Source organism: Gossypium arboreum, chromosome 2 (assembly GCF_025698485.1).
Source record: "Gossypium arboreum isolate Shixiya-1 chromosome 2, ASM2569848v2, whole genome shotgun sequence".
In the NCBI taxonomy this organism is placed as follows: domain Eukaryota; kingdom Viridiplantae; phylum Streptophyta; class Magnoliopsida; order Malvales; family Malvaceae; genus Gossypium; species Gossypium arboreum.
This window is the reverse complement of record NC_069071.1, coordinates 25066985-25078743: the sequence shown is the minus strand read 5'-3', so window position 1 is coordinate 25078743 and position 11759 is coordinate 25066985. Positions and strand designations below refer to the sequence as shown.

Sequence of the window (11759 nt, the reverse complement as noted above, 5' to 3'; positions counted from 1 at the left end):
AGGCTATGTGCTCCAATTTTAGCCATTAAAACTAGCCAATTCAAGCATCATTTATTGCATAATGAGATACACCAAAACTAGCCTATTTTACATGGTTAAAAGCTGTAACACCCTGTACCTGAGACCGTCGCCGGATTCGAACACGAGGTGTTAACAGACTTAATTCATTACTAAAGCACACTCAAAACACCAAATACATGTCAATATTCATCCATCCTATGTCTAGCCAATATGCCATCAAAAGGCACCTCAATTCACACACGAACCTTAATTCCATTTAAGATTTCAAGATCATTCCTTAAACCTAGATCATACAAACCAAGCAACCTTACCCATAACATACCATTCAACCATGATTTAGCTATTTTAAGAAAAGGACATTCACAAGTTCAACATCATCTATTTACATAATCATTTGCAAAACAACTCTAAGGCATTATACGATAACTAAGCTAAACACAACTCAAAACAACCAAAGAACCAAGATTACACATTTAGCCCTATACATGGCAAAATACATACATATCATTCAATCTAAATGCCTATCCAATATACCCTCATCGGTACCACAAATAAACATCCAAAACAATTCAAACTTAATGCTATAAGACTAATCTTAAACAGACATCTCACATACTATTTGACCATTCTTTCACATCTCAATTCTACCATAAGTCACCTACTTCAAAAGACATTCACAAATGACCAAATCACATATTTCCATATACATTAACAAGTCTAAATCAAAACATATGAACAAGAATTCTCAAATCACATCACATTGTCCAAATAACACAATACACATATTACATGCCATTTATAACCATAAATATAATAACCAAAGTCTACCGAAATGATGATTTGATAGTGTGATCATGCTCCGACGCGATTCCAATTGGTTGAGCTTCCGATGATCTGCAAAACATACAAAGTAATTAAGTAAGCAACTAGTGCTCAATAAGCTCGTATAAAGGAAACTTAAACTTACTAAACATAAAATAAATAATTCATTCATTCATAGCTTATGAGATCATAAGAATACTTTTCCTTCCTATCCACAACAGCTCACAAGATTAATAGATATAATTAAGAACACATCTATACATGATATTGGACATAACATGAAATGGATTTCATTATGTAAACCAACCAAAACATAATCAAATAGTTACCTTTTCAATCCATTTATACATGTCAAAATTTCCATTTCATAAGCTCAATGACATAACTCATTTCATATAAATACCTTTTCGTTTTAAACTTTAATTGCCCATTGAACGAATAGAATAGCATCGGATACTCAGGAACTCTCACATAATGTGCCTTTTCATGTAAATATAACATTTTTAATAATGCTCACACGAGCTGTACGTCAGGATGATAGCTAGATGGTGGTGCTCATACAAGCAATGGAGAATCCACAACAAATGCAGGACCTCAGCCATCGATAGGTCATCCAGGACCAGCACCCGAAACCATATAATCCCTAACAAGATGTCATTTGTATCCTAAGAATTCTTGAGATTCAAATGGGGAATTTTTACATACCCAAAGCCTTAATTTGCATTCATTATACCCTTTTCAAACTTATATTTCCTTCATCATAACACCATTTTAAATATCTCATCCACAGCATTATATCATCTAAATTGATTAATTTAATCTATTTGTAACATAAGTATTTATTAATATTACATAAAAATATTTCATAATAATTTAATCCTTATACAAACTTACCTCAACAAATTCAGTTGCAAAAACGAAGCCATCGACTAATCCGACACTTTAACTTTCCTCGGTTTAGATCTATTTCATTTATTTCTTGATCTAAATAATAACTTTTATTCAATTAAACCATTCAAATAGCTTAAAATAACAAATTCAACTTATAACCTTTATAAATGAGAAATTTACAAAATTATCCCCAATATTTTACCTTTTATGCATTTAATCCCTAAACCTGAAAGTTGCAATTTAATCACTTTTAATTAAAATTCATGCTAGCCAATTTTCATAGGGTTCATAATCAGGTCATTTTTATCATAATTTCACAATATTTACATTGAATTGTACTATTTCAACAAATAATTCCCTAAACATTAAAATTATCAAAATCACTTAACAAAATACTTATATTTAATAACCAAGCTTAATAATCTATCCTAAAATTTCAAGAACATCACAAATTCATCTATGGAAAAATTCTAAACATTTAACAATTTAACAAATTTACCCATGGATTAACTAGATTAAGCTAATATGAGCCTAAAAACATAAAAATCAAGAAAAACAGTGAAAGAAACATACCATGCATGTGAATTTTACAATGTCCGAAAGCTTCCTAATGCCTACAATGGTGTTTCGGTTTTCGTGTTGTGCAAATGAGAAAGATGATGATTATTTTAACGTTTGTTTTGTTTAATTTCTTATTAATTAATCAATTTATATTTTTACCCTTTAGAAACTTAATTAAATTTCATGCTTTCTATCATCAAAATCGTTCACTTAAATCCAAAATGGTGTATTTACCATTTGAATCCACCTATTTACTTTTCCATAATCATTTAATGCATATATTTACTAGAAGCTAACTTTTGTAATTTTTGCGATTTAATCCTTTTTAATTAACTAAGTATCTAAACAATAAAATTTCTTAACCAAACTTTAATATGACCTTAATAACACTCTGTAAATATGTAAGGCTTGATTTATAGAAACGAGGTCTTGAAACCTCATTTTCTTAAACTACTTGACTTTAGGGATATTCCACTTGAACCTAATTCTTTTTTCAATTAACAAAAATCATTAAATCAAATTTCAACACAATTCTATATTTGATTCATAAATATTAAATAATAATATTTACGAATTTATTCATCGGATTTGTGGCCTAGAAACCACTGAAAAACAGACTGTTACACTTGCTTTCTTCACCGATCTCCGTTTCAACAACCAAGTGTATCACTTCCTAATAATTTTGTCTCCTATTAACTTATTTCTAGTTCATAACCAAGTGAACTATGATTGAAATCCAACTTTTCCTCAACCAACCCGCTACTTGTTCTTATTTGCAAAAGTAACCCACCAAATTAGAGAACCTTTCAATTTAGTACATCAAAACCTTTTGCTACATAAAACCCTACAAATCGAGTTGTGACATGAACTTTTAACTTCTCAAGTGGGGTTCAAATCCTCTCTTACAAATTTTATGTTTTTAATTTTTTTTAAATACAACTTAAATATATGTGTCAAAATCTCAACCTCACTTATGTGTCAAATAATTAGCCTTAATTCATGTTTTTAATTAATAATTTTTTAATATATCATTATGTTAAATATATTTGATTTTTTAAAGCATTAACTATTTACTTTGATATATTTTTTCTTATATAATTTTTAAAAATAAAATATATTTAACATAATGTTAAAAACATATTTATACAAGAAAAAAACACTATTAATTTAAAATAGAAACTTTTGACAGGAGATTTGAATACTACACATTTAGCAATTTAGTTAGCAAAAACCGCCTATTCCCCGAATAATCTTGGCATTTATAGTTAATTTTACCATTTTTTTTTACAAAAATAAAATACAAATCCTAAGAAATACTCCGTTCAAACTCAGATTAATGAAACGGATAATTGGACATGTGTTGATCCAATGTCTTCGACTTCGGCCTTTGCCCTTAGTCCAACAATCTAAGCTTTTTGGCAGTCCAGAGTGAAAGCATGGCAGAAAAATGGAAGCATGCGGCTCTCCTTGTAATTGACATGCAGGTTTCATCTTCTTTTATTTTTATTTTTAATTCTTTTAATGCATAGTATATATATACTATGGCATATGAATTATGAACATTGGGTTGGATTTTGTTTTAGTTATTGGAAAACGGGGACTTTGGGTTATTGGGATTCTTTTTGCAGAATGATTTTATATTAGATGACGGATTGATGAGGGTAAATGGAGGCAAAGCCATCGTTCCTAATGTGATAAAGGCTGTTGAAACCGCCAGGCAGCGGGGGATTCTCATCGTTTGGGTAAATTTGTAGCCTCTGTTTGCTTATTAACCTCTAATTCACTTCATCTTTCAGAGTTGTATTAATTCTCTGTTTGTTTGGTCGGAAAATATCTCCTAGGATGTTCAGTTTATCAAGAAAATGAAAAAAAAAAAGAGGGTCTTCGATGTAAAATTGTTTTCCATTATACTCTAATTGACATTTCCACCCAAGTCAGAGTAACTTTGCTTTTTTTCCAGTCCTGGAACCATTTCTGAGAAATGAAGAGAATTTGGGAAATAATTTCAACAATATTGTATAAAAGTGCTTCTTGAGTTGTTTGTAAATGGGAGATGATTGTGAGAAGCTTAATTTCGGGTTTAGGTTGTTCGCGAGCATGACTATTTAGGAAGAGATGTTGAACTCTTTCGCCGGCATTTGTACACACGACAGAAAGAGGGTCCAACCACCAAGGGATGTTTAGGTGCACAATTGGTGGATGGCCTTGTGATAAAAGAAGGAGATTACAAGTTGGTGAAGACTCGTTTTAGTGCATTCTTCGCCACCCATCTTCATTCTTTCCTTCAAAGTAATGGGGTCAATAACTTAGTTGTTGTTGGTAAGGATAATTCAGAACTTGTGAAAACTTAAAATGTAAGCTATTTGTTGAGAGTCTTTTCTCGCTTTATTCTATGTGGCATTAACATTTCAGTATGTTCTTGTATCTCTATTGTAGGTGTTCAAACTCCAAATTGCATCCGGCAGACCGTCTTTGATGCCGTAGCACATAATTACCAACCAGTTACCGTTATTGTCGATGCCACAGCTGCTGCAACAGCCGACATACATGATGGTAAGAATTTTTGCAGTCTTAATCTATATATCTACAACTAGGATGATGATAATGAGTTGAAATTATGCGAGAAAAAAAAAATTGGCATGCTGGCCCCTGCGAATTGCCAGCAGAACGACATTAGCATACCAGACCATATGCATGAGAAAGTAAGCATGTTAATGCTGTATGAACTAATCATTTATATAGCACAAATAGAAACTTTTGGAAAACGTTTTATTAAGTTTTTAGTCATTAAAAGACTTTATAAAACAATTTATGTGGAGATTATGCTAGGTCAAATGGGGGAATTATAGGCCAATGACAATGCTATCTTAGACATACTAATGTCTATGATGTTAGTGCTGTAAAAGAGTAGAGACAAGCAGACCGTACCATGGTAAACTATCTAGGTGACTATTTAAATGCATGCATGAAGAAAGCTAGAAAATAACTAAATGAGGACATGGATGTACTTATATGTGTAGTTAGTGGATCAACGGTGTAAGAGTCAGTGATTTGACTTGTTGGCCTTGTTAGAGGCTGTTAGCCAAGGTCCATCCATGAGTTGTTGAAAGCAGATTGCAATTTGAAACATATAAAGAAGGGGTAATGTATGGAACCTTTGGAGACAGTTGAACATAATTCATGGGACCAGATAAAAGTTTTAAAAGAAATGACAGTTCTTTGTCATGTCAAATGGTAAAGATGTATAACCATCTCAGTGAATCAACATAGTGAATCAAAAGATTTCCTAGTGAGGGAACACATAGCAGTTTCCTTCTGAGAGAAGGCAGGGCAGTGAAGAACAAGAGGGCCAGGGGAAGTGGAGGTTGGGCTAAATTGTACTTCGACATCCAATTCTTTAATCGTAGCTGCGGGAATGTCTTCACCACCAGATATTTCATTAAGAGCTTCTACTTCTATTGCATCAATGGTGGTTTATTGAACACTATCCCGATTTCGAACAAAAGTCTTCCTCTACATTAAGAGCTTCTACTTCTATTGCATCTCACCAACTGCGGATGTGGGACGGGACTTGCTGCGGCAAGGAGAAGAGATGCTGCGAGCACTCTAACTGTCCCATCTCCTAGCTCAAACTAAGAGCAGTTTGGAATGAAACTTCCTTCCTATTCCTATGGGTCGAGTGAGCTTTTGCTTCTCCGCTTCGAGTAGCTGACTCAACCTTTCTTACCAGATATTGGATTACCTTTCAAAAGATGCCGAGCCAAGATCAGGTGATTTTATTCCTCTAGTTAGGCATATTCCGAATTAGCTCGTTAGTCGTAGAAGCTGGTTCATCGGCTTAAGCCAGTCAATCTATCCAAAGAGCCTACCCTACGCCTCCTATAATAGATTCAGCTCTAGCTGCGCTTTGCTGATTTCTTTCTCAATCCTGAATCCTCACTTGCAACTTTCATCACGAAAGACTCTTTCTTAGTATCTATTCAATTCGGACTTCATGCTCACTTCAGAAATGAAGCTAATAAAGCCTAAAGCTGAGCAACGAGTACACTGGCATGAGAATCAAGCGAAGTAGAGCGATAAGCACACTATCGGTTGATCCAAAGAAGCTTAACGACCACTTCCATTCCGGCCCGAAGGAAAGAGACGAAAGCAATCCTTGTTCCATCAAAGGAAGCTAATGGGCCGCCTTTATAAAACCATGAATCTTGACCCTAGTGAAGGTAATCGATGAGAGGAATAGGTGGTTTCCAAAGGAGAGAGTTATTTTATATATGACGCTCTATCTGTATTGGATGGATGCCTTAGCTGTAGGATAGAAGGCTTTTCTTTCAAGTCTTCTTTTCTTTGATCGCCTAAGTCCTTGACTTGAACACTTCACTGAAATCATGTATAAGAGGTCATCCCTTAGTGGACTGATTCAACCTTGTAGCATATCTTGTAGCCCTTAGACCGGTCTCCTTCATTCATGCCTTCCTTCAAGGCCTATTCTTTTGGATATCCTTGTTTCCTTCTTTCCTGGAACATCCTTTGATTTTGATTGATGGGACTTCTGTCTAAATCCCTTGACCTAACCTCTCATTGACTTGCCGCTGCCAAGTCTTCCCAGACCTCTCCTGATGTTCTTGGTGAGCTAGCCTGTTATCCACCACCCCAGCTGTGATGGTCCCCTTTGGCTAGTTCTTTCACAAGTGACCTTGTCTTCCATCTGCTTCTTCCTCCTAATGGTTTGGTCCCTCTTACCCTAGCCAAGTGGTTCTGTCTTTCTTCTAGTTCTTCTAGTAGGTGCTCTAGAGGTCTTCAGCCCCATGTTCCACAGATGGACAGTTGGGGCAGAACCAGGTTCTATCTCATGATGCTGCTGCTACGTTCATTTGGTCGAGCAAGGTCTTCCCTTGTCTTCTATGTATGGCTGGCTCTTCTTGATCTTGAGATCATGGGCTAACTCGACCGTAGGGAGAGGGGTTCAAGATGCCCTTGTCTAAGTTTGTCTTTTTCTTTCTTTGCTGTAGGAGCTTGTAGGTCTCAAGGGTTGTTTTCCAACTCAACTGGAGGACTCTATTGAGATGTCAACTGCTAAGGGAACATCTTCCAGATCGATCGAAGAGGGAGGTGAAAAGAAGTTAAGTATATCATAGCTGACCGCAGGTTGGACAATATTCGCTTGCCCTGTTGAAACCTCAACCTATGTCTACAGTGAAGTCTTGCTCGTCGAAGACATGGTAATGAAACTGTGTAGATAGAGGTGAAAGTTACAAAATGAACAACTTATCAATCCTCGTAGTTGAACCTTGTTTTTGTGGAATATGTACCCCAGCCATGTATCATGAACACATGAAGGGTATGGCATCGGGTCAAATAGGAATAATTATCCAAACACTAAAATCCTCGTTGTATGGAAAAAGGAAGGCGAAAGCCTATCTATAACTAGGGACCGCCAACCCAGACTTTGATCAACAATAGGCCAACTACTAATTCTGATAGTGAAAAGAAAGCCCATACCTAACTAGCTATGCTTACAACTTGGCACGGTCCTGTGCTATGCTATTTGATTGAGATTCGAAATACCCTTTCTCGCCGCCACCTTTCTTCTAAGTCAACCCCATTGGTATCTTGTACACTTTCGTTATCTTTCTTTTATTGATCCAGCCTATACCTATTTCCTCTTGATTTGTGCGAGCGGGCCTGTACCTCATAGAACAAAAATCCTCTTTAGGAAGCTAGGTCCAACTTCCCTTTAGGGTGTCTAGAGCGGCTATTGAGTCCGCTGTTCTTGTGGAACTTTTTCCGTTGACAATACTTTTTACGCTACGATTTCTCTTATTCAAAGTTACCTTATGAAACTAGTCTTTACGAGTTATTGGTAACAAGAGATGATGTCTCGCCTGCTAACTCTTCTTATCAACCATAGCTCTTCGAGCCTTCTATAGTAAGATATTAGATAAGGAAGAAAACTTATAATACCAGTCCTGTGTAAAGACTCTTTCCATCGCTCGAACGAAGGTTAAAGACAAGAGTATAGATTTGATTTTGGACTAGGGAAACTATGCTACATCCCCGAAGGGATAGCCTAAGAATTAGCTATAAATCCCTACTTCTATTAAAAGTTCATTAGAAAAAGGCTCTTTAACTAGAAGTGTTAGCCGCATAAGTAAGCTCGAACAATAAAGGATGTCAGTATTGTCTTAAGCAGTTTCAATTAGGAGAAGGCGCTTACCTCCTTCCGAAACTAGTAATTCTTTCCTTTCCATGCTGCACCTTGTTCTAGCTCATCTTTATTCTTTTCCAACGGCTTCAAATGAAGTAGGTGAGGAGAAAAGAATTTGAAGGTTGTAGACTAGGGATTCTTGTTCAATTTGTCAGAGAACCGCCCTGTCAAGGCGGAAGTTGCGGGTTCAAGTTCCGTCAGTCCCGACATATGATTCGAGAAAGATATATTAATTCATCTCTCCCAGGAGAGAAAGAGTTGGATCTAATTTCCCAGCCTTCTTTCGTTTCGCATTTCTCATCTGACAAAGAAAGTCAAGGAATGGTTAAGTCAAACATTCCTGTCTTAAGCCAATCCCTCCTGCCTGGTAGGTGCAATCAGCATACGAATACCGTCCTTTCTTCTGCGACCAGTAAAGGTGATGCGCTAAGGAATTGAATCAAGAAAGGAGGAATGCCTTTCTATTCGGACTTCTCACTCGAGCTAATCAATCTTTCAATTGGTCATCAATTCCTATCTGAAATTGTACTCAACTTCCGGTTAGGGCGGTGAGTGTGAGGAGAGGGTTGAGTGAGGTTGCAGAACCAAATGAGACCAATAACTAATGCAAGGCTAATCAGAATGGTGTGGTGGCCAGTTACCTCCATCCAATATAAGCAAAGGGATTGAAGTCAAAAGAAGAAAATGCGATAACCGTTCCCAAAAGAAGCTGTATTTTTCCAAGCGGGCAAATGAACCATGTAGTTCGCTTGTGAAATTCTTATTTTTGATTCCCTCGACCATTGGAAAGGTCTAAAATTCCTCCATATTTATCGCCCCCATCTCTAGTCCCATTTATGGAAGCTAGTCAATCTTAATGAAAGCGTTAGTAGCTTAATTTTACATCTTTCTTTTTAGCTAGGATACACTCCTTTATACACAACTTTTTCTAGTTCTTGTTAGTGATCCAGGAACAACACTTAAAGTGGGAGAAGGAAAAGCTTTTCACTTTCTTTCTAGCTTGCTAGAAGAGATAGATACGGTACAGAGAGGAGAGTTCAGGTCAAATCCTGTCGATAAAAAATTCTAGCTTATAGGATCATGGGGAAAGGGGGAATTGGAGAGAAGGGTGGAGCTTCACCAGGCCTTTAGTGCTTTTTTTTAAGTCTAGTCTAAGCCCCTTCTCATTCTTTTTTCATTTTTTTTTTCTCAACAAATCAAGAAATTTTCTTTATAAGATAGAGCTCCTTCAAGACTTCCTTTTTCATTCCTGCTGAGACCTCTCATCGGCACATCAAATATAGGTGTCAGTTTGGGTGCAAACTCAATAATGCAGCTAGCCACCCGCTTCCCTTCTTCGGTGAATGTCGGTGTCAGTTTTTCTGGCGGGTGTGCCATAGTAGAGGCCTTCTTTCCTGAGGAGATATGAGAATCCTTTGTAACTTAAAGGGCTTGGGGGGAGCCCTTAAATAAAGTTCCTCATTGAAAGGTGGAGGAGTTAGTCTCCACCTCCACTCCCCGGATGCAGTCTTATTAATGGATACTAAGAATAGAACAGACAGGTTGGAGAAATTGAAGAGGGAGTTGCATTTTTATTATATATGTCCTGTTCCTCCTCGGGGATTAGCAGGTGGTCTTTGTTTGCCATGGAAGAAGATTGTTGATTTTCAAGTTCGGACTGTTTACAGTTTCATTATGGAAGTTGAGGTCAAGGATGATGATAAAAACAAGCGTTGGATGCTTGACTGTATCCATGCAGATTTTGATGACCAGCGACGTCGTGAGCAGTGGAGTCTCTCGCAGCAAGTGGTAGGTTGTTGAGCAGATGGGTAGGTAGTTCTTGGGGACTTGAAGGATCTTCTTTTACCAGATGATAAAGGAGGGTGGATGTCACCGGTCAGCTGCTTCTTTTTCAGACTTCAGAAATTTTTTAGATAAATGTGGACTGCTGCATGTAGATGTAGGTTTTGTTGTTCATCCTTTCACTTGGTTTCAGAAATGACAGGGTTCTTTCAATGTGAAGGAGAGGTTAGATCGAGTCTTAGTTAATGTTTGTTGGAGTCATTGCTATGAGCAAGCTTTAACCTTCCTGCTATAGGCAGTGATCATAGCCCCATCTTGTTGAACACTGAAGTTTTGGATAGTATGAAATGTCCATTTTTCCCTTATGATTCATGATGGGATAAAGATGAAGAGTGTGCTGAGGTTGTCAAACAAGCTTGGCAGCTTAATGTGCGTGGTTCAGACTTGTTTAAAGTGCAGCAAAAAGTGACAAATTGCCGGGTTGAGCTGCTGAAATGGAGAAGCTAGCTAGACAGCCCGTGTATGACCATGTAAAGGCGAAATCATTGAAGCAGGACCTTAAGAGAGAAGAGGAATTCTGGAGATGTCAATCTCGGGTTCAGTGGCTTCAAGCTGGTGATAAAAAGACAAGTTCTTTCCATGCTTTGAGTGTTCAGAGTCGAAGGCATAATCAAATTCGGGGATTGGTTTTTATGACAGTGGTCTGTGGAAGGAGGTTTGCTGTTAACAGACATTTCTGTTTCTTATTTGTCTACCATGATTGACATATGAAAAGAATTTTCTTACCTTGATTATTTGTACTTGCAACTTTGAGAGAACGAAATAGACATTATTTCTTTTTGCAAAAATGGCATCATGGTTTACTGATACAAAGGCTTAACTTTATGTGTAACCAGCCAATATCTATGACATGAGAAATATTGGAGTTGCAACACCAACACTTGAGGAGTGGTGTGAAACCAAGCTTTGATGAGTCAAATGATTGAACTGGTATGTATTCTTCGGGTGGCATTACTTTTTCCATTAGATCGTTTGTACTCTGCAGGCTCGTAGTATCTGAATTACCTTGTGTGGAATACTATCTTATTTCCATTTTGTAAGAATAAAGATGATTGACAGTTGATTTCAGCTATAATAAGTCTTACTAGTTTACTTGACTGCTTCCATTCATGTAATTGCTCACGAGTGAACCTTTGCCCAATTCATTTTCTATGTTGGCCTTGAGTTGAGTGTCATTTTCTAATACAAATGTGCTCGATACACGCATTTCAAAATTTTAAAATTTTCCCATGGATTTGTGAATCATACATAGGGGTCGCCACTCTTTTAGCCTATTCTAATGTTTTAAAAATAATTTTGGTTGTGATCCTCATTGATATTCCCAACTAGCGAGGAAACTGACTCTCATAAAAGGTACACACTCATACATATAATATGTATGTACTAGTACTACTAAGGAATTGGTTCTCACAAAAAA

The 11759-nt window shown here is 36.7% G+C and overlaps 1 protein-coding gene across 1 annotated transcript; it reads left to right on the top strand.

Annotated features, from left to right (window-relative positions):
* Window positions 1-3503: 3503 nt before the first annotated feature.
* Window positions 3504-11439, top strand: LOC108461654 (probable inactive nicotinamidase At3g16190). The gene is made up of 5 exons (XM_017761558.2): window positions 3504-3779; window positions 3924-4037; window positions 4380-4614; window positions 4732-4848; window positions 11179-11439. The coding sequence occupies exons 1-5, from the start codon at window positions 3732-3734 to the stop codon at window positions 11250-11252; spliced, it is 588 nt and encodes a 195-aa protein (XP_017617047.1). The 5' UTR covers window positions 3504-3731; the 3' UTR covers window positions 11253-11439.
* Window positions 11440-11759: the final 320 nt, after the last annotated feature.

Bases quoted from the DNA above. Each gene is read 5' to 3' on its own strand.
- LOC108461654 (XM_017761558.2), top strand. From the start codon at position 3,732: ATGGCAGAAAAATGGAAGCATGCGGCTCTCCTTGTAATTGACATGCAG. The intron at 4,038-4,379 runs GTAAATTTGTAG...TTTCGGGTTTAG, and splicing joins GGGGGATTCTCATCGTTTGG to GTTGTTCGCGAGCATGACTA. The intron at 4,615-4,731 runs GTAAGGATAATT...TCTCTATTGTAG, and splicing joins CAATAACTTAGTTGTTGTTG to GTGTTCAAACTCCAAATTGC.